Raw genomic sequence first — 22374 nt, forward strand, 5'->3', positions numbered from 1 at the left:
TACACGGCACTTAAAACATGTTACATGTTCAAAACAGGATCAAAACATTTCAGGACTCAGGCAAATAAGAACAATAAAACGTTAAAACACAGAATTTGGACAATAACAGATGTGATAATAGATTAATATGAGGGTTTTTAAAAAGAACATGTTTTAGAAGACGTCACATCACATCTGTAAATCTGAGCTTCCATTCACTACTAACTCTACTGTTACTACAATTTGAAATAAGATCAGTGTGCGTGTGCAGTACGTGTGTGTGTGTGTGTGCAGTACGTGTGTGTGTGTGCAGTACGTGTGTGTGTGCGTGCAGTACGTGTGTGTGCAGTACGTGGGAATCCCACTACAGCTCATCTGGTTTTCACATTAGTGGGCGAGAGTGGAACATTAAAATATTCTCATTCAGGACTTTTTTATGCTCGGGATCCAAAACTGTTTCCATGAGCAGCAGAACAAAACACCATCAGGGAGGTGCAATGAAAACTGTGTTAACCCCTTACAACAGGTAATCTGCTCATGAGACTATGATGCTTCCTTTCATAGTCCTGCAGCTTTATGATTATGAGTTATTTTTTACATTTCAGCTCCTAACCGCTGTAATTTATTGACACCAGTCCAATAATCTCCCCTCGGGGTCTGTGCACTGTCTGTGAACAGGAGAGAGACAATAAAATCCTTTCGGCCATTCATCAAGCTGAGCTGGAGCAGCGCAGAAATGTTGGAGCGGCCCCAGAGCCTCCGGCTGCACACACACATCACATCAGCTCGTCTGAGGGTCCTCGCTTCATCTGAGTCCAGTGTGAAGGGGCCTGATTCTGGGTGAAATGTCTCCAGAAGAACCGCAGCTGAACGGACCACAGACACTGACTGCAGCTAAATGAGGTACCAGATTTAATTTTGCATTCTCTGCACAGTGTGTACTCTTCCTTTTATTCTTCTGTGGTGCTTGAAAAACATCTGGAATATGTGTACAACAGCTTAGACGAGTCGTTATGTCCATTAGAATGTTCTTTACATCCACAGATGTTTGTACATAAACTCAATTTCATCACATAACAGGCTATTTAAAGGTTTTTTTAAAACTTGCTTATTAGTATTTCCATGTGTTATTCTGGCTTTATTTTATTCTGTCAGCCTAATATTACAGTTTTTTTTATCAAGTCCATTATATCTTAGGACCATTACCACTATCTGAGTAAATGGAAGTGCAGTCATTATGAAAGAGCAGCCTGGGTGTGGTTAATAGGAAGTGTAACAGCTGCACATAGAGTAAAACAGTTAAATCTTATGATACCGACAGATTGTCAATATTTTTTGCCTCTGCTAGAACTGGACATGTTGCTGAGGGCAAACCTGAGGAGAGGAGCGGGGCTTTGCCTCCTGCTGCTGACGCTCGTACACGAGGCCACGAGCCAGAGACAAAAGTCAGGACGCAGGAGCAACTACAGGCTGCACAATGACGAGGGAGGACATGGTGATTCTCTATAAATGTGTTGGTGGGGGTGGGGGGGGGTTTCCTGTGGGTGTAACAGACTCTAGGTTGGAAGATCAGACGTTCACCAAACAACCAGAAGTTGTACAAGTGGAATGTTTCTTATACGTTCTGGATTCTTCTCAGAACTTTAGAAGGAGTCCGAACAGTTGTGAAGTAGCTTTGAACCTGACAGTGAAAAGCTCAGGTTCAGATCTGTAGTGTTCAGAGAGATGATGTTATGATGTTTAGATAGGTCACAGTCACATTATAGCTCTCTTATTTTCTGGAACAATGAAAGTTGTTATTTTGTGGACATCAGAGTGAAGAGAAGGAGTTAAATGAGGTCTTGTTGGCCAGGGCGACCCCCAGTGGTAATATCAAAATATGAAATTATGATTATTCACATTGTTCATTAGTCAAATGGACTTAATCAGTTAACGAACACGTATTAGTAAAAACTGTCCATCGCTCTGTGTAGAGTTCAAGGTAACAACAATACTAAAGTCAAATATATTCAATTTAAAGATTCATGGTGCTCAACTTTCTGTAAATCAGAAAATCAATTAATTGTTTGAATGCTGCAGCATGTTGCTAAAAAAAGCTTTAAAATATTGAATATCCACAGGAAATATTAGATGTATATCAAACCAACATGGTACCAGCACTGGTCTGTATGGAAAGACTGGTAGAAACTCAGTAGAAGACATAGGAGATAGCCTTTCTCCAGATACTTGTGTCTTTGTGGACATTACTGAGACTCTGAGAGTCTGACTGAAGCGTCCTCGTCCCTCAGGTCCCTGCTCCCTGGAGGTGGTCTTCATCGTGGACAGCTCTGAGAGTGCGAAGACCGTCCTGTTCCAGAGGCAGAAGAAGTTCGTCCTGAGCTTCAGCACGCAGCTCTCCACGCTGCAGGTGGCCGGCTGGAAGCTGCAGGTGCGGATGGCCGCGCTCCAGTACAGCAGCTCCGTGTCCGTCGAGCAGCGCTTCTCCGCCTGGAAAGACCTGGACTCGTTCCACGGTCAGGTCAGCGCCATGAGCTACATCGGCCACGGCACCTACACCACCTACGCCATCACCAACGCCTCGCAGCTGCTGGTGCAGGAGACGCCGGCGGACAGCGTGAGGGTCGCGGTGCTGATGACGGACGGGGTCGACCATCCCCGCAACCCTGACGTGATCGCAGCTGCGGCCGAGGCCAAAGGTCACGGCATCAGGTTCTTCGCCGTGGGCTTGTCGAACATCGCCCAGCAGAGTCCGAACAGCGCCAAGCTCCGGGCCATGGCCAGCGCCCCGGCCCAGCAGTTCGTCCAGAGCCTCCTGGACGCTCAGCTGGAGGAGACGCTGCTCAGGGAGATGGTGAGTGGAGGGACAGGGTGTGTTTGTCTATATTATTATTATTATTTCTTATTTATTTATGATCATCCTGCAATGGTTAAGAAAAAGATATAAATCCCTGTGTCCAACCTTTGTCTAAATCTGTGATAAACTTTGACGGTTTCTTTCTTGGCCGACGTCCCATCTTTCCTCCAAGTTTAATGGAAATCTTTTACAATATTTTTGCATAATCCTGCTGACAAACAAACCAACTAGAATTTCCCTCAGTAGAGCACATACCAGTGTGCAGGCCCCTTATGAAACCACATTTAACTTCACTAGATCCAGTTTTTATTTGGATTTGCACTAAATTACACACACTCATAAATATCAGTCCCTTTAATAAGCCTTTTTTCATCAAGACCCATTCATTATTTTGTGAGAAATAGATGAAATGTTGAAAAACACCTTATCTCACAATGTTAAAAGAAGAATAAAACAATCCGCCCCCAGATCTGGATCTGCACCACATTTTAATGAGTTCTTCCCAGACCCATAACACATCCTCACACCAAGTTTCATGGAAATCCATCTAGTAGTTTTGTCGTAGCCCTGCTGATTAATAGACAGACAAACGAACACATCCTTGGCGGAAGTTATCAAATCTAAAAAGTTAAAATATCTTGATAATTGCTTGTTACTCATTTTAAGCAGACGTTGACCACCACAGGCTGATGAAGCTTCAAAAAGGTTGATGATAGACCGTCGTCTAGAAACTGCATCATTGATTCTGAACCACGTGTCAAAGATGCTCAAGAGTCTGAAGCCTTGAATCATAACTATATTTCACAATCTGACAAATCCCTGACGACAGCAGCTGTTGTTTGCTTGGATTTTAAAACCATGTTCGCTTCTTCTCGGCCCCACGTGGTCGAGAAGCATCGATCATCAGTGACGTCAGCAGCATCTGCTTCAGGGTCTTTGCTCTCTGTCCTCACACTGGGTTCAATCCCCTGTCACAGAGTCATGTCTGCTTTCGGGGGGGGGCTTTTCGGGGGGGCTTTCCGGCCTCCTTTGCATTTTCCACAATCTCCGAAATGTCAAATGTCTGCAGAGGGTCAGTGCGACTGGAATTCCTTTCCAGAATCCTGCTTTCCAGACATGTGACGCTGCACACTCACTCTCACACTTGTAAAAGAAAGACTGGATGTGTCAAAAGACAACATCAACAACACAAAAAACTATATTTTAAAAACAGTACACATATTTTTCCTGTCTGTTAATGACTTTTATTGAATCTGTCATTAATCTGACAATGTGTGATTTTGTTTTCCCAGGCTGCAGTCGCATCAGAAGGAGTAAGTCCGTCTAATACATTTAACATTTACTTAAACTCTAATTAATGAGTGTGAATTGTTGTTGTGCTGACTTTGTGTTTCTCTGTGTCAGTGTCCACAAGCCCAGGTGTGTTTGTGTGAGAGAGGAGAGAGGGGCCCTCCTGGAAGTGCGGTGAGTTTTTAAGAAATCATTTCCCAGATCAGAAGACACTGATTCCATCTGGGCTGTTTTGTTTTTATTCATAACGAACATACACAGAACCATCTCGTCTTAAAGCTTCCAACCAAGACTTGACCTGAACTTGACTTTGTAATTCCAGGGTAGAAAAGGAGACCCCGGCCTCAGGGGTTCATCCGGCGTCCAAGGAGCGAGGGTGAGTCGACACGCAAACAAACACAAAGAGACAAAATGCTTTTGTGTTGGATTCTGTGTGCAGCTCTTTGTAAACTGGTGTCTCGTCATCAGGGGGAGTCCGGACTGAACGGTCGACCAGGAAGTGACGGCATAGAGGTGAAAGTCTTTTTCTTGTCTTTCGCACAGATACGAGGACGTAGCCTCACGTTACAGCAGATTGTTAAAAGTGTTTTCTCCTCCTCAGGGTCTCCCAGGGCACAAGGGCAATAAGGTGAGAACCGCCTCCAACGACACGTTTAAATAAAGTGATCAAAGCGTAGAAAATAACCGTCTGTGTCTAATATCCCGTCTTGTGTTACAGGGCGAGAGAGGAGACTGTGGCACTCCAGGGACAAAGGGTGACGCTGTATGATCGTTAGTAACTAAGATATGAATTAATAAATATCACAGACTTTTAACCTCATGATAAAATAAGCTTCATCTTGCAGGGACCCGAGGGACTTGCAGGCCCACGAGGCTCACATGGAGAACAGGTAGAGTGGCTGTGTGTCATTTTTCTATATTGAACAGAAACAATTAAGATTATTATCGTCTGTTATGATCATTTTATGGGCTAAATGCTAAATATACAGCATTGTGTTGATTAGTGGAGGCACATTTACGAAATCTGTATTTTTAATAATTTCAGAACTTCCTCTAAATATCTAGAGTCAGCGTTTGTTGGCTCCCGTGTAACTTAAACATTGGCCCAGGCAGAAATATCATAAATAACCATTGGCTGGATTGGCGTTAAAATTGTACACGTTCATGGTACCAGAGGATGAATCCTAACAACTTTGGTGACTTTTCATCTACCGTCACCTTAAGGTTCACATTTGTGATTTTGAGTGAAAGTAAAAGTTTTAAATTCCAGATATTTGAATTTTCAGTGACTTCCAGCCTTCATCCCTCACATACATGACCGTGCAGCTACTATGCGACACACGTCCACATCAGAGAGTCCGTTCAACGGGCCAATATGAAAAATGGAAGTGGAATTTGTCTCTTATTCAGCTGTGCACTAATGGAATGTGAATATTGGATTATGGGTAATCCTGATACTCATGTGGCTATTGGAAGCAGTGAATCCAGGCTTGCAGGATATTATTCTTTTGCAGGAACAGACTTTGTGTGGTGGGATTAGCGCAGCGACCTGGACCGCCCAACTCTTCCTCCTCTGTGTCACTGGCACAGTGTCAGTATAACCTCGTTGTTGTGTGAGCGCAGCCTGAGAATCAAAGAACATGAAAGACGTGAATGTTTGTGTTAATCCTGTTGTAGTTTTCACTCAGTTGTGGTGCGTTGGTTTGGACCAAAGTCGTACAACACATGGGGCTTCGTTTTTTTAATACCTGAAGATATTTATAATATATGTTGGTCCTAGATATCCAACAGATATAGAAATGTTATGGTTGTGTTTAAATTTGTTTTGCAGGGTTCGCTGGGACCAGCAGGAGACTCAGGTCCTGAGGGACCAGCGGGACCTAAAGTAAGTTTCTCCAAAAGCTCAACAAACATTTAAATAAGGGAGATTTTCAGGTCTGTTTTATATCAAATGCCTTAAATTGTAAGCCGCACAAAACCTCATCACACTGAGATAAAGTCAAGAAACATTTAATACGAGATCAGCGAGTTACTGCTGCAGTAACTGACTGAGTTTTTGCGATACTCACGGGTTCTCGCTAAAGTGTCTTAGCATGAAGACTGAAAGCAGGGGAAGGATTTCTTAAACGCACTAATTGATATGTTGTAGGCTACTTGATAAGCTAATGGTACAAATTCACAGGCAGGTCCTTTAACTGAGATTCATCAACCAACATCCACAGTTACAGAGATTCCAGAGGAAGAAGGATTATATATTATTTATTTAGGGTTTATTTAGTTTTTGTCAGAATGATGTTCTTCATTTGTCTTCATTCACATGCAGCTCTTCTCAAACCCGTTCCCACACAACATCTGTGAATTTAATCCAAACATAAAAATGACCTTTAAAATGTGCCCAAGGTCAATAAGATGCCGAAGTGTCTCCGTCTCCACAGAGCGGCTCTGCTGCTTCTTAACAAAGACGCCTTTATACAGAGGAAAGGAAATGTGATTTGTATCACTGTCAGGAAAAGTTCGCACATTAATCAAGTGCGAGTTTAAATTAGGAACAAAGCAACAATCTTTGTTTCTAAAAGGCTTAAAAGTTTGATTCAAGGCTAAACTGCCATTTAGAGAATGTTTTTCATCAGCCGTCACTAAAATACTCTTAAGGCTCAAAAATCATTTCATGAAGTTTGAGTTTTTCACATTTATTTTGTCTGCATTTTAAAAGTTTGGTTGGACTGAAGTTTATTTAATTACCAGTGGAGAAAATGTGGATGTTGCATGAAGAACATATGTGAATAGATGTCAACATATACTGGTGTTATGATGTGGATGGATGGGACTCGGGGGGGTGGCTGTAAATCTCTGTTTACTATAACACATGTAAAATAACTAATATTGCCCAAATATCCCAAAACAAATGTTTGGTCTTTTCTTTGGCAAACAAGCGGTTTGAACTCTAGGTGTAAACAGGATGTGAACCTAAAGTGTCCCATGTGGTGAATGGTGACTCTGGTCCAAATAACACAAAACTAACTTGGGGCCACCTCTGGTTGACATGTGGTATTGCTATGAATCACTTGTGGCCCAGATCTGGCAGGAGCGCGGCATGTGGGCCAAAATAATTTAGCTATGTTATGTCAACTAGTTTGCTGATGACTCTGCCCTTATCTCTCGTGAGGAAGAGATATGAATCAGACATATGATCTTATTTCCCTGTTTTATACTTGACAAGCAGAACCCAAACTTGTGTATTTGTCTCAGGGAGACAGAGGATTCGTGGGAGCTGCTGGGGCACCGGGGGAAAGAGGGATCGGATTCCCAGGAGCCAAGGTAACGCTTTTATTTTACTATTAGGATTATTATTTTTATTATTACTGCAAAAAAAAACCTATAGAGTCAAATAATCTTCCTCAGATCAAATAATTTTGTCATTGGATCATTTGAAGAGTTACAGATTTTTGTTTTTGACATTGGTGTAATTTCTCTTATAGCAAGATAATAAAAAATACGAAAAAGTGCTAGAGATAGAATAAATATAATCGATTATTACCAAATTACTGTCAGGTGTTTATGGTGGATAAATGATATGTGATGCTTACAGGGTGAAAAAGGAAACGATGGAAGACCAGGTCCTACAGGTCTTGTGGGGATCGGAGAACCAGGACTACCAGTGAGTGGGACTGGTCTTTTAAAGGCTGCATCAGGCCGTCAAACATGAGCGTGTTTGAAATAAAACCCAGTAAATGCAGATATAAAACATCTGTCTGTTTGTCCCAGGGTCCTCAAGGACCATCTGGAGCACTAGGAAACCCTGGACCACCTGGAGAGGGGTTCACAGGACCAAAGGTGAGTCGGGTCTCAAATAAACATGTAAGTGACACAGGATATGATGTAATATGATACGACACAACAACCTTTAACACCTGTATCCTAAATTTCATCTCTGAAATGTTCTCTGCCGGTGACAAACAGGACATTTGTACATTTTGATTTGTTTACTTCAGGTGCGAATCAGAGCTGAGTGATTCAAAGAAATTCCAACCAGATAATGTTTCCACTGATTGATGCAAAACGCTGTGTGAATACACAGAAATTCACATCACTGGTCTGAATGTGACTTTTGAAAAATGCTTGAAACTGAGATGTGTGTTCACTGTCTATGTTTTCAGGGGGATCGAGGATATCAGGGTCCCAGAGGCATCCGTGGGCTTCCTGGAGCTGGGGTCAAAGGTGACATGGTAAATATACTCATCCAGTATTGGTACACTTCATGATGAGCCAATCAGGTGGCAGCATTGTGACGCATACAATCCTGCAGATAAGATCCTGCAGGTCAGGAGCTTCAGTTAATCTTCAAATATCAAGATGAGAAAACAATATTGATTCTGAGAGGAAACAGAGGTTGGTCAATGTCCTATCCACCAACATGGAGGGGGCAGGGTTTATGACTTGTTCTGCAGCCCGCCACTAGGAGGCAGTAGAGATGATTTGGCTTCACCTTTGGGAGCCGTCATATGGTCCATCTTTATTTACAGTCGATGGTTTCATCCACATCTTCTGATGCTGCAACATTTTCTATATTTTTTAAATTTATCGTCCGGTTCATTTGTATTTTTTAAATACTTTTATGAAGCAAAGAAATCTGTTCTCAGGGCAGCCGCGGACCTCCTGGGATTTCGGGTCCACTCGGGGCTCCTGGTTCAGGACCTCAAGGAGATAAGGTAAAAACTGGATGAACACACTGACTGAACTGTTCTATCGGGTTAGAAAAGAAAACAAAATGATCCAACTTCACCTTCATCTTCCTTCTCTCAGGGGGATCAAGGCCCAGTTGGACCCTCAGGACTCAGAGGAGCTCCAGGTATTGGAATAACAGGACCTAAGGTAATGCACGAGGAGGGTGGTGTCTATTAACTGGTGATTTTATTGTCTGAGAGCAGATTCTGTGATTGACGTTCAGCTGATTCTCTGTCTGATTGCCTCCAAATTGCTCTGAATATTTTATCGCATAAATACGCGGGGGAAACTCGGCTGATCTGTCAATCAAACGCCGGCGAGTTTGAATCAGAGTCTCAGTCACAGAGAAAAAAGGAAGCAAGAGGAGATGAACGTGTCTGTGTGAACGTTGTCTTCAGGGGATTCAGGGAGTGACGGGTGAACCTGGTCTGCCGGGCGAGAGAGGAGTGGGACAACCAGGACCGAAGGTAAGAGACCAGAGCAGCACTGTTCACTGGAGGACGTCACTTTAAAGGAATAGTTTGGCATCATGGGAAATAAACAAAACACTCAAAGTCCCCAACGACCCTCAAAAAGTCTCAGTACGCATTTTTTTAAATGTAAAATTAAAGGTAATTCATTAGTTTTGTCTCTAAAATGTTTTGGAAATGATCGATAAGCAGACGTTTAGATGAAGCTCTCATCCAGACTAGAGACACAGATAAAGTATTAATCTCTAGAACAGTCCAGTGAGATCCTACAGTGACTTATTGAGTAGTTTCATTCAGAGATTTATTTCATTCTTCATCAGGGCGACCCGGGGGCTGAGGGGGTGGCAGGTATACCAGGTCAACCAGGAGAGGATGGAACCCTGGGAAAAAAGGTAACATCACCCGTTAAAACCAGTTTCTCTCTCTTAAATAATAAAATAAATGCATATATACATATTTCTTACCAGTCTGCTGCTCCACTGACTTATTTTCCAACGATGGCAGGGTGACCTCGGGCTACCGGGCCTCAGGGGACCTGACGGGGCTCCGGGTAAAGGGGCTCCTGGAGGCAAGGTGACAGATATTTTAAAATTTAAAGACAATTATTTTGAGTTTCCACATAATAATCATGTGAAAGTTGAACTCAAAGTTGTTGCTTCAGATGATGATCTGGAGGTTTTTGTTGTTTTGCAGGGAGACAGAGGGGACCGGGGGAGCAGAGGCCTGTCAGGTGCAGTCGGGCCCGTGGGGCCGATGGGGCCAAAGGTTTGCAGCCGTTCACACAGTGTTTAAGACGTGAAGTGAAGCTGCTGCATCTGTGGAAGTGAAGTGATGAGAAAATTAACAAATAATGTCGTCTCTGATCGAAGTGATGAACTGAAGGAGGAACAGGAACAAATTGAATGTTATAGGAATTTTCTTCCATTTTTCCAAAACTGCAAAGAAGATGGAGAGAATCTGATTTAAGCTGATGAAAAATATACAAGTGGATTAGCATCATTTATCAATTGATAATTTTTCTCCATTATTCAGCTGGTCAGTCGTCAACAAACTGTAAAAACTGCTCATCACATGAGAACTGAAGTTGAGGTCTTTTTATCCAAGTTCAGTCCCAAACTCAAAGATGATTATCACTATCTATCAAGTAAATGTTTTTTTATTGAGATTTCTTTGTGCATATGACAAATAAACTGACAGTTAATTACGTTCACATTTTCAAGGTCGTCATTTTAAACCTAATGTTATTTTTCTACCCACATCATTTACCTTGTGAATCATAACTCTGGTGATTTTTTATTGTTTTCCAGGGGGAACCAGGAATAATTGGGCGAGTGGGTTCGACTGGAGCTCCAGGGCGAGGGATACCTGGAGCCAAGGTGAGGGCAGCAGAAACAACACGACTTCAACTGACAAACAGCAACTAGGTTTGGTTAACTGATCTACTTTATTTGTTCTGTCAGGGAGAACCGGGTCCACAGGGTCCAGCCGGAGCTTTGGGAGGACCAGGGATCGGTTTAACTGGACCTAAGGTGAGTCTCCAGCCTCGTTCAGGTGTGAACAGGGCCCCAGATTCCCTGACGGTGAACAGTAAGTGTTGTGTTGTGGTCTGCAGGGCGACAGAGGAACACCAGGACCTGCTGGTTCCCCAGGACCAAAGAGTGAAGGCGTCCCTGGTCCTCCAGTGAGTATCAACCCACAGTACAGCCTCCTTCATCACTTTAAATCTCATCATCAGCACCATGACATTTTTTTAAACTGGGTCTCAGGGACTTCCGGGGTCTCCTGGGTTGATGGGAGAGGCCGGACCAGAGGGAGTTGGTTTACCAGGACCAAAGGTAAGAAAAACATAAATGAAATGTGTCATCTGTGTAATGATGAATATTGTTTATGTCTTACTTTGACTTCTCCAGTGATTTAAATTGCAGTAGTTTTTAGTTTTTTATTCATTTTCACCACATAGTGCTCCGATGCATCAACAGATCAGAGAGATGCTTTTTCCTGTGTATGTTTCTCCATGCGTCTCTTTTCTTCTAGGATAGAGAACGACTCAATTATTAGATGATCATGAAAAAGTATATTTTACAATATATATATAAATGGAGGTTTAGCTTGTTCTGTTTGTTTACATCCTCATTACCTCGATAAGTCTTGACGCAGGTATAAGTTCTACTGAGACATTCTAGTTGTGTCTTTTTCCGTCTGTCCGATGTGAAGTAATAATTTTTGAGATATGAACAAACATCTTTGAACATTATGTGCAGGGGGACAGAGGACTGCCGGGACCCTCTGGACCTGCAGGGCTTCCAGGAATCGGTCTGATTGGTCCTAAGGTAACGTGTCCTCGAAAAACAACGACATGCATTTAACACGGTAAAAAATCATACATGCAAAATCTGTGAAATCCACATGTGTTTCTTCAGAGTTTTTCTCTTTCCTGCAGGGTTCAGTCGGTCAAATGGGACAAACAGGTCCACAGGGGTTAACTGGAGAGGGCATTCAAGGACAAAAGGTACGGCTGTCACCTCTAAAAGACAGAAGAGATGAACTTTGACCTCTGTTAGTTTCATCTTGTTTTATAAGTTCTCTTTCACGTGGTCTCTGCTCGATGTTTCCAGGGGGAGCCTGGATTTCAGGGGGTCCCCGGCCCCAGAGGCCCTACTGGACTAGGTGTGCAGGGGAGCAAGGTAACACAAATATTAATAAGTGATAAATATTATTATTATTTTCAACTCGAACCAAAACTTAACTGGTTATTTGGAAAGTGATTTTAGCATTTAAAAAGTACAATTGTCAAACTTAAGGATGCAAAAATAAGACGAAATATAAAAGTTCTAATCACTGATGCTCAGGAGGTTTTCAGGTGGAGTTTTACAAGTATGTGTATCAACAGGGATTCAGATTGTGAGAACTTTTAAAATGTAGTTTGACATGATTTCTGTTCTCTCCCCTCCTCAGGGGGACCGAGGCCTCCGAGGTGAGAAGGGCAGAGGGGGGGACAGAGGAAAAGCCGGAGAACCAGGAACCATCGGATCTTTGGTACTGGATTTTGAGAAATTACTGTTTAATATATTGTAAATGGAATTTGAAACACCAGGTTGATACTGTATGAACAGGGCAGTCATCTCAGCCGGCGTCTGAGAAGAAACCACTTCTCTAACACACTCGTGTGATGAATTTCAATGTTAATATGTCATAAATCACTGGTTGTGTCACATCACAGGGCCGAGCGGGACAGAAGGGAGAAGCTGGACTTACAGTAAGTGTCAGGCATCGCTCAATAAGATGAGATAGTGTTGAAACAATCAGTGAATTCATTGACATAAAAACAGTTCTTAAATATTATAATTTACATATTTAGACTGTTTTATATTGAATTTGGACTCAGACTCAAAAACATATGAAGTTCTTACCTTAATCTCTGGGATTATGGATTTATTTATCAGTTTGGAGAATATTAATATACGTTGCAGCCTTAAAATAAAAATCAGTGATGAACCAGCTCTGAAAATATTACATTTGCCGTCTTTCACAGAGGGAAGAAGTCGTCAGAATAGTGAGATCCATCTGCAGTAAGTCATCCATCAGAAGAGGATCAATGCTGCTACTGAAGTTAAACATGTTCTCACATTTAAATCTTTAATTCTCAGTTTTAAAAAAGTGATAATGAACTGTGTCTGAATCTCAGGTTGTGGAGTGACCTGCCGTCAAACCCCCTTGGAGCTGGTCTTTGTGATTGACAGCTCAGAGAGCGTCGGCCCCGACAACTTCAACGTGATTAAAGACTTCGTGAACGCCCTGATCGACCGGGCCTCGGTCAGCCGAGACACCACGCGGGTCGGCGTGGTCCTCTACAGCCACATCAACATGGTGGTGGTCAGCCTGGAGCAGGTGGCCAGCCCCGACCAGGTCAAGTCCGCGGTGCGCTCAATGACCTACATGGGCGAGGGCACCTTCACCGGCAGCGCCATCCATCAGGCCAACCAGGTGTTCAGGGGGGCGCGGGCAGGCGTGAGGAAGGTGGCCATCGTCATCACAGACGGTCAGGCCGATAAGAGGGACTCGGTCCAGCTGGAGAGGGCCGTGGCAGAAGCTCGGGCGAGTAACATCGAGACGTTTGTGGTCGGGGTGGTGAACCAGAGCGACCCTCTCTACGAGGAGTTCAAGAAGGAGCTCAACCTCATGGCCTCCGACCCCGACAGCGACCACGTGTACCTGATCGAAGAATTCAAAACTCTGCCAGGTGACAACTCCACTCATTACAACTATTTAATCATATTTATATATTAAGGCCTTGAAATCTTATTTTCTAAATCAGCTTTTAAGTTTGAGGCTTACGACTCCGTCCCTCAGGCGACACACAACCACACAGCAACTATCATATCAGCTTCAACCACCACCCACATTCTTCTGTATATTTACCATCACGTTCTCCTGGTGCTTCAGCTCTTGAGAAGAAACTGCTGAGTCGTATCTGTGAAGACGGAGAGAGACATTTGTTCAGCTCCATCCCGAGCTCCGGAAATCCTCCGGGAGTCCCTGAGACGTCCGGTAACGTCCGGGAGCCCCCGTACAGGACGGACACGGACACGCCCACCTTCACAGGAGACTCCAGGAGGGTTCAGATGGTGGTGAGGAGAAAACCTTTAGAAAACTTGTTTTAAAACAACACTATGCAACTTTTTTGACCTTAAAGTAACATCATGTAACTTTTACTGAACAACAGCGCCCTCTACAGCCACATGCGGTGATGGTGGATAACACCCATGATCGCTGGTTTCTCTGTTTTCTTCATATTTTTGAAGTGTCCTGCTGAATATTGGAGATAAACTCTGGTTTTTAATAACTTCTGAGTCTTTTTAACTGATCCACAGTTCAGCTTCACTCTTCAACTGGAGCTGATTGTGACAGTTGAAGCTGTGACTCTCAGTCAGTTCTTCTCGCAGGAGATGGAACCCACTCACCGGAGTTACAGAGAACAGACGTTCAGGGAATGAAGGAGGAAACTTTCTCCATGTTCACACTCACTCAACCATCAGACTAGATTCAAAGCCTCTCTCCTCTGTTCCAGCCCGGCGCTCCAGGCTCTCCGCTCGACAGAGAAGCCGCCTCTCCGCAGAGACCCAAGCCGGACACCAGAGCCCCCACAGACACCCAGAGGTTTCCGTTCTTCGACTGGGAGCCTTTCAGACCAGTGACAGAGCTCCTCCCTCGGTTTGAGGGGAAGAAACCCTCAACCCACACGGAGACGAACGGAGCCGCCGGGCCAGCCGGTCCCACTGTGACGGCCCCGCCCGAGGAGAGGACGCCACTGCCGTCACCACAGCCTCCCCCGCTGGTGACCTCCGACACAGGCGTATCTGGTAAATACAGATAGAGGAGTTGAGATGTTTTGATTTCAACATTTTAAGTTGTCTGCACCAACATTTCTCATAAACATTTTGCGATGTTGAGACAAAGAGGTCAAAATTCTAATTCATTCATTGCTTGTGAACTCAAATAAATACAATAAAAAAGTAGTAAAATTGTTCTTACTGTCATTAACCATAACAAATATAATATTTGAATGTTATGTCAAAAAGAAAATTAAAATAAATCAGCCACTCACTCTTATTTCGAAGTTTGACACTACATTTCCTGTCATCTCCAGCGGAGCGGTGCATCCAGGTCCTGGACCCGGGCCCGTGTCGAGACTACGTGGTCAGGTGGTACTACGACGCCAACGGCAATTCCTGCGCCCAGTTCTGGTTCGGAGGTTGTCAGGGAAACAGCAACCAGTTTGAGAACGAGAGGAGCTGCAAAGAAACCTGCGTCAAGGTCTAACACGACGACGACACACGCTCACTAACGCTCAGACGAGACTCGAACCAAGTTCCCTGCAGCTTCACCGCCTCAGTATCTTTTATTGCAGCTACTTTGACAAAGATAGAGATCAAACAGTTTCAGTTTCTTTCCTCTAGTGTGTTGTAAAGATTTTTTTTGTGTATGTAAAACATCTGTAAAGTTAAAAAGGCCCAAGTCTTAAATGTTAAAGGGACAGAAAACACAGCTCGTCAGGAGTTCGGCTTTAAAGAGACAGGAGCTGAAACCAAGTGTTTGAGACAGAGGCTGAAAAGAGGAGCAGCAGCAATGATGAGTCTGAGGAAAGTGATGTTTTCTGAACGTTAGAGCATTTAAACATTTTCAAGTGATAACACTGATTAAGATCATGAACCTAAATATGAGTTGAATGTCTCCTTTAAACAAAATGTGCCAAAGATAAAGTTATAGGTGTTAAATTGTTTTTTTTCCCTGTTGTTCAGATGGATTTTTGTATTAATAGTGTGAACAAGTTAATGTGTTGACTAGTTGTGTAAAATAAAACAAAACTCTATAACCACTAACATTTCTATTTGGAAGAGTAACCATTTTGTATGATTCAATAATGTATTTTTTTTACTTAATGTCTTCAGTGTAATGTCATTAAAGGACAAATAAATAAAGCAAATAAAGGTTTTTTGTAGTTTTGTTTGCAGCAGTTTAAACTTCCTGATAATAAGGCCTGAAAGAGGGCGGAGCTCAGGCTGATGAGTCACAGAGAAACGCTTCCTTCACCTCAAAGTTTCAAGTTGGACGATGATTACGTGTGATTAGTGAGAAGAGGCTGCTCTCAGGACAAAGCCTCTTCAGCTCGGAGGGTCCGTTCAGCTGGGAGGCGTCTTCTCCTCGACCTCAGGGCCACGTCTTGAGGAAAAATGCAAATGGCCGCTGGTGCAGGGCGAGTGATACTTTGTTGTACAGACGTTACCTCCTGTTCACGTTCATGAAACAGGAGCAAGTGTAATGGAAACTCTCACTGCGGTAGGAAAATAGAAATTTAATCTTGGACATTCAGTATCACATTGGTTATGGCAGAACAACAAGTAAGAAGCGGGCGTCATTTGTAGAAGACGAGAAAAGACGACATGACGATGTATCCGGGTTTCTGAGCGGGATTAGGATCCTGTCCCTCGAACAGCCCGAAGTAGACGACTGTGTTGGATTCAGATCCGCTCAAGTCCAACTGGGAGAGGACAGAGACAGACACAGGATTAGTTATTAGTTATTAGTTATTAGTTAAACGATAGTTATTTAAAGCTGCGTAATAACATGCCCTGAAGTTGGGCTGCATGTGGGAAAGCAACTGTCCAACCTGGACAATCTCCTGCTGCTTCTTCATATGTGAAAGACAAACTCGTCTGGACTAAATTTTCTAGACATTTTGTCAGAGTTCATGTCTCAAAATGGCCATAAAGACACAAACACCCATTCACACTTCTAGTCTCCAGTCGACCTAAGCTGCATTTCTTTGGACTGTTGGAAATCCCCCCCCCCCAAGAAACGAGCTGCACATGTCTGTTGAGACCAGAAGAGAAACACGTCATGATTACATCAAGAGTCTCTCTGGTCAGAATAATGAAGTGCTCCTTAAATCTAATGATCTTCCTTCACTCTCACTTCAGTCTGACTTCCAACATCTGGAGAGTGGGACTAGTGCTGTGGTGACAGACCTGTTTGGTGATGTCCATCCTCCAGGGGCTGACCTGGAGTCCGTCACACCAGCCTCCTCGCCCGTACAGCCACGTCCCGTGTTCGTTCGGCACCGCCCCCTCTTTCACTCGCATGGCACAGCCCAGAGCTGAGCCTGGTGGTTCCACCGCAGGAATAACAAAAAGATGTCAAACAACGACAGTCGGTGCAGAGGAATGAACATTTAATCTGGGATTCAGTGTCCAGGACAAATGATAAAAGCTCAATTTGAACATTTAAGTTAATTATCAATCAAATATCTGCAGGATCCAGCTTCTCTAAGAGTTTGTAAACAGAAAATCTTTGGTTTTAGAGAATTGGCTGGAAAACACAGAATTTAAAGACATCAACTCAGGCTCTAAGAACTTGTGACAGAAACATTTCTTTACTTTCCAACTTCAAGAGACTAAAAGATGAATTTCAAAGTAAACGAGAGATTAATGACAGTTAGAGAAACTGATCACGTGATGAGATGGAAAAGCTCCAGAGCAGCAGCTGAGATCAGAACCTGTCACTCACCTGCAGAGTCAAATATGCGAGTGTTGTTGAACGCGGCGTTTATTAGGAAGTGGTGGGAGGTGACACAGAATTCCCCGCAGCCGTTCTCGTCGCTGCCGTGACCCGTGATGACGGCGAAGAGCTCCACCTGCGAACAGACAGACACACGGCTGCTGAGACGCTCCACAGAGGAGAGGGGGCGCTCATCAGTCACTGATGGAGCTGTTACCTTCATGGCTGAGGGGGGGACGGGGAATTTGATTGGCTGGAATTGCTTGTTGTAGTTTTTGTCAAAGGTCCCGCCGCCGTACAGTGACATCACTCTGAAGGGGCGGAGCTTCTCCGTGTGGTTACCTGCGTCACCAAAGAGACAAATATGATATTTGACAACCATTAGATAAACTAATTGATTGATTTCTCATGGGAATAATCAACCTTTTAATCAATAATGGAAATATTCATTAGTTAAAGCCCTACACGGAAATAATACAGTTTTACACAAACACAAATAATTATTTCTTACATTATTACTTTAATAGTCTAGTTTAAGTATCAAACTCATAAAAATTGCTTGTTTTTTTTATGTATTTGTTTCCGAGTGTCCTTGTTCCAGACGTGTTCCAGTAACTATTCACCGTCTGTTCCTTCCTGCAGAGAAATTCCTGCTCCCTGCTTTTAAAGAAAATCCCCCAGTGACAGTGAAATGGGCAGAACATGTTCTGAGGTGTCGTTATTTCAGTCGCACTTCTCCGTCCTCACAGAGGAAGAGTTCAGATCAGAGCAGGACGTTTCCTCTGAGTGGTGACAGAACCACCATCAGATCCACTTTCCAGTGTCCAGTGTGTTACAAGCAGTACTGAGATGCACAGTTTCAGCTTTGACGACTACGGACTTGAGATGCTTCCTCAGCGACTCATTATAAATGAACTAAACAACCTGTTCACCCACAAACATCGTGAATCGCTCTCGGGATTCGAACCTGTGTGATTGCTGACGCTGAATCTCAGGTTGAGGGAAACGATCCAAGGCATCGCCCACGGCACCGTCTTCATGGTGAAGGTGCATCTGTTGCTGTCCAGCAGTGGGATGAGGGGAGACACGTCTGTGAGCCAGCGACCGATTCCTCTGTCAAAACAACACAAACACACTCATATGCATCAGATTAAATATCAGGATCCAGTCATTTCTAATACTGGGTTGAATAAAGGCTGAGTGGAGTCAAACTGGACCCAACACAGACTTAAAACAGAATAGCTAAGTGTAACATCTACGTGGGCATCGAACCTGCGGAAGGCAGTGATCCATCGGCTCAGCTCCATGTTGCAGTACGGACCGAGGTGATCGCAGCAGACGAACAGCTGCACCGTGTGATCCCACTGAGCGCAGGACGAGTCCCTCCTGCCGGGACACGACAGAGACGCATCCAGCTCCAGTTTGTCGAAGTCCAACGAGCCTGCAGTGACACACAACGTTCAAAACCCCATATCACACACACACACACACACACACACACACACACACACACACACACACACACACACACACACACACACACACACACACACACACACACACACACACACACACACACACACACACACACACACACACACACACACACACACACACTCTGCTGCTGACATCACCTAACGGCAGCTCGACTGCAGCCACCGCTCCTTTGTCTCCCTGCATCTGGACTTTGTCGAAGACAGAAACGACCTTGGCCGGAGTTTGAAGTTTGTCCTGAAGATCTGAAGAGAAGTCAAACCTGTGGAGGCAACAAATACATTTCACACACATGCATGTAAACTTTTAAAAACAAAATTTGTATGATGGTTATGTGCATCACTCGGATTATTGTTACTATTTGTGTCAGTTTTTAATTGTAAAAACTGCTTAAAATAAATTTAAAGATTTGGAAACTAAACCTCTTTCAAGAAATGATATCTAACAAGTCTTTGTCTAGTTTCTAACTTTATGTTGATCTCTGTAAACACTTCCTAGTTTTCTATCTTGTGGGTCCTGGACTTTCCCCTCAGGAAACCACAGTTCCCAGAATATCATCACTTCCTCATTTGGTCTTTCACAACCCACCATGACCCAAATGATAAAAGCTACTATACTGCACAACAAAATATCTATTTTTAAAAATATATATATATATTTTCTGAATAAAGAAATAACATTTACTCATCTACAGTTAATTTCATTTAAATGTAAGTGAGACACCGATCAGCTCATGTTATTTTCCTCTTTGACGGATAAAATGAATTTAGATAAATCGATGTGTATCTTCGTGTTCTCACCACTGCGCCTGCCAGTTGATGAAGCTGAACGTGGGGTAAAGAAACCAGCCCATCTCAGCCAGCGCCCCCTGTTGGTCAATACCGATGAAGAAGTTAGGAGATGGAGTCGTCTGGAAGGACACACTGACCTTCTGTCCAAACCTACAAGACAAATTAAGTGTCCTTAATACCAAACAAACACGTTTTTTAACTTAACAAATACAATTGAGCTAATATCATTTAAAAAATAAACAGGCAAAGTGTCTCAAGAGACTTTAAATCCGTAGAGATGCTAGTTTTCACTCAGACTTGAGAGAATCGCCACTTTAACCTTTTAGAAAGGAACAGTTAATCTACGAAGAGGGACGTTAAGCATCAACATCTGGGGGGTTTAATCCCGACAGTGAGCCGCTCTTACCGGAGCGCCTGAGCCACCGACGGCTCCAGGTGCACCATGGCAGCTGGGATGTTCAGGGGCGAATAACATTCATCCTCAACACAGTTCATGTCCTGGATCGGGTTTCCAGGGAGGGCGTAGACCAGCACACCGGAGGCGTTGGATTTGGCCATGGACTGAACCTGGAAGGAGAAACAGCAACAAGAACTGATGGTGAAGAATTCATCAGCGGGGGGACATCATTTCATCATTTTAGTAATTTTTTAAGCAAATATGTCATATGTTTGTTGGTTTCAGCTTCTTAAATGTTAGGATTTGATCATAGTACACTTAATATTTCAACATTTTATTGACAAAACAATTGAATTAGAAAACAATAGATTAATCAATAATAAAAAATGATATAATAATATAGAGGGTTAGGTTGCTGGATATTATTTTGCTGAACCTTGTAAGTAAGCGTCTGAACAAGAAGCAGAAACCCGTCACAGACCTTAGTGTAGAAGGAGCAGCTGCCCTCGGACACCCAGGCCACAGCACCGGCCACAGACGAGGAGGGTTCACATCCGTTTCCTGCATCCTTCAGCAGATACGACCCCTGACCCCATCGGGCCGGGAGCCAGTCGTACCTGGCATCCAGTCGCTTGATGATTACTGGCATGTTCCACCCTGTGAGATCAAAGCACAAATATCTGCCCGACCGTCTTTGTCTCTGCCCAACAAGCGAGTCAGAGAACAGGAAGCTACAGACTTCTGCTCATTTCTGTCCACGTCGAGTCGGCGCTCTTACCCTCGGAGGTGAACACGGCCTGGGAGAGGCCACAGTTGTGTCCCATGCAGCCCCAGTAGTACAGCACCTTAGGGATCCAGTTTCCCAGAGCGAAGACCGGCACCGGAGAAAAGTGAAGTCTGGACAGGACCTCCTTGTGACTGCGGACACCAGCAGGAGATACAAGAGGAGAGGATCTGTTCATGTTTCATATCGACAATCACAAGAAGAGGCTGCACAGCAATGAGTTTAAAACCTTTTTGGTACTTTTTGTAATACAATATACTTTAGAATATTATCTTAAATACTTCCGCTGGTCAATAAAGCTGAAGGAATGAAATAACAGTGATACATTTATCGTGACAATAATCAATATCAACTGAAATTTAAATTATCTACATTTGTATCACGAGATCACCCAGTCCTATATAAAAAAACATACGCTCCTGTAACTATACACACATATACTGTATATACACATATAAATACATATATATATATATATATATATATATATATATATATATATATATACACATGTGTGTTTATGTGTGTGTAGTTTTTTAATATAGATTATATAAATGTATTATATATATATATATATATTTAGATATTGATCGTGATTTTGTACTTTTTCTAATGTTACATCTGATCATTTTGGAATCAGCTGTAACCTTATAGAGTGTTTTTACAGAGTAGAAACCGAATATACTTTATAATATTATCTTAAATACTTCATGTGGTCTATAGGGATGTACCCTAATAGAGTATTTTTACACTGTAGTATTGGAGTTTACTATATAATATAATCTTAAATACTCCATGAGGTCTACAGGGATGAGAAGCAGCAGCTTGTTTCTGCCCCAGCTCGGCTCTCCTCCCCCGGGTCACCTGTGGCCGGCGGCCCGCTGCAGCTGGTCCCTCATCCACAGAGCATCGGACACGGAGGACTCGTCCAGGGACAGGAACAGGACCTGGGCCCGGGCCGGCAGCTCCCTCACCAGGCTGAGCAGGGAGGACTCGGAGCTCCACAGACTCTCCAGGAACCCGGACTGGTTGGTGAAGGCGTGGATCACCAGGCTCCCCCGCACCGCTCCGGGCTGGTAGGAAAACTCTCCGGCCAGAGTCGGGACCCTGAACGCGGCGGCGAGGTCTCCCGGCTCGGGCCCGGCGGAGACCCGCGGACCGGAGGGTTTCCTGGACCCCAGCGACACCGTGTTGTCTCTGGGGTCCGGGAGCTGGTGCTCAGCCTCGGCCAGGCTCGTCCTCTGCCTCGGTGTCCCCGCATGAGCTCCGGTCACATGAGCTGTCACAACAAGGAGGAGGCTCAGCAGAGCGGAGCCTGAACGCACCGCGGACATGATCCTGTGCACAGCGCGGGGCCGTGAACTCACCACGACCACAAAACTCCCTGCATTTGTTTTAAAGCTTGATTCTTTTTACAATATCTTCATCTCAAATGTTTCAGCAGCTTTTTAAACAACTTCCTGAATCCTCCTCTTCCTCAGATGAGCCGGGGGCAGGACCTGCTGCTGAGTACGGCGGCTGCGGTGGGACAAACA

General features: G+C 43.8%; 2 protein-coding genes and 1 long non-coding RNA gene across 3 annotated transcripts; 1 reads left to right on the forward strand and 2 right to left on the reverse strand.

The window, feature by feature from the left end:
* The first annotated feature begins 262 nt into the window (after window positions 1–262).
* col28a1b (collagen, type XXVIII, alpha 1b) lies at window positions 263–15372 on the forward strand. Its single transcript, XM_034612309.1, has 35 exons — window positions 263–882; window positions 1328–1474; window positions 2268–2830; window positions 4126–4146; window positions 4238–4297; window positions 4446–4499; window positions 4592–4636; window positions 4725–4751; window positions 4842–4886; window positions 4969–5013; window positions 5955–6008; window positions 7373–7441; window positions 7713–7781; window positions 7889–7957; window positions 8281–8349; window positions 8764–8832; window positions 8927–8995; window positions 9247–9315; window positions 9639–9710; window positions 9823–9891; window positions 10012–10083; window positions 10626–10694; window positions 10779–10847; window positions 10931–10999; window positions 11085–11153; window positions 11580–11648; window positions 11759–11827; window positions 11934–12002; window positions 12274–12354; window positions 12539–12574; window positions 12851–12887; window positions 13004–13558; window positions 13762–13946; window positions 14387–14678; window positions 14966–15372. The coding sequence occupies exons 2-35, from the start codon at window positions 1336–1338 to the stop codon at window positions 15136–15138; spliced, it is 3591 nt and encodes a 1196-aa protein (XP_034468200.1). The 5' UTR covers window positions 263–882; window positions 1328–1335; the 3' UTR covers window positions 15139–15372.
* On the reverse strand, window positions 5369–13828 carry LOC117777499. The gene is made up of 3 exons (XR_004616618.1): window positions 13720–13828; window positions 9783–9880; window positions 5369–5747 (listed from the first exon to the last, which is right to left on the reverse strand). It is a non-coding gene; the product is annotated as an uncharacterized LOC117777499 (long non-coding RNA).
* A 780-nt stretch (window positions 15373–16152) lies between the features above and the next one.
* Window positions 16153–22326, reverse strand: si:dkey-256h2.1. The gene is made up of 12 exons (XM_034612302.1): window positions 21704–22326; window positions 20834–20973; window positions 20537–20712; window positions 20065–20225; window positions 19668–19808; window positions 19008–19129; window positions 18646–18814; window positions 18341–18486; window positions 17591–17715; window positions 17383–17509; window positions 16845–16978; window positions 16153–16357 (listed from the first exon to the last, which is right to left on the reverse strand). Exons 1-12 carry the CDS (start codon window positions 22171–22173, stop codon window positions 16232–16234), a joined length of 2037 nt encoding a protein of 678 aa, XP_034468193.1. The 5' UTR covers window positions 22174–22326; the 3' UTR covers window positions 16153–16231.
* Between the last annotated feature and the right edge of the window lie 48 nt (window positions 22327–22374).

The sequence above is a fragment of the Hippoglossus hippoglossus genome, chromosome 16 (assembly GCF_009819705.1).
Source record: "Hippoglossus hippoglossus isolate fHipHip1 chromosome 16, fHipHip1.pri, whole genome shotgun sequence".
NCBI classification, from domain to species: domain Eukaryota; kingdom Metazoa; phylum Chordata; class Actinopteri; order Pleuronectiformes; family Pleuronectidae; genus Hippoglossus; species Hippoglossus hippoglossus.

Coding starts and splice junctions, on each gene's coding strand:
- col28a1b (XM_034612309.1), top strand. CDS start 1,336: ATGTTGCTGAGGGCAAACCTGAGGAGAGGAGCGGGGCTTTGCCTCCTG. Junction 2,831..4,125: donor AGACGCTGCTCAGGGAGATG/GTGAGTGGAGGG, acceptor TTGTTTTCCCAG/GCTGCAGTCGCATCAGAAGG. Junction 7,442..7,712: donor TCGGATTCCCAGGAGCCAAG/GTAACGCTTTTA, acceptor TGATGCTTACAG/GGTGAAAAAGGAAACGATGG.
- si:dkey-256h2.1 (XM_034612302.1), bottom strand. CDS start 22,173: ATGTCCGCGGTGCGTTCAGGCTCCGCTCTGCTGAGCCTCCTCCTTGTT. Junction 20,713..20,833: donor GGCCGTGTTCACCTCCGAGG/GTAAGAGCGCCG, acceptor TTGATCTCACAG/GGTGGAACATGCCAGTAATC. Junction 16,358..16,844: donor GGATGGACATCACCAAACAG/GTCTGTCACCAC, acceptor GTCCTCTCCCAG/TTGGACTTGAGCGGATCTGA.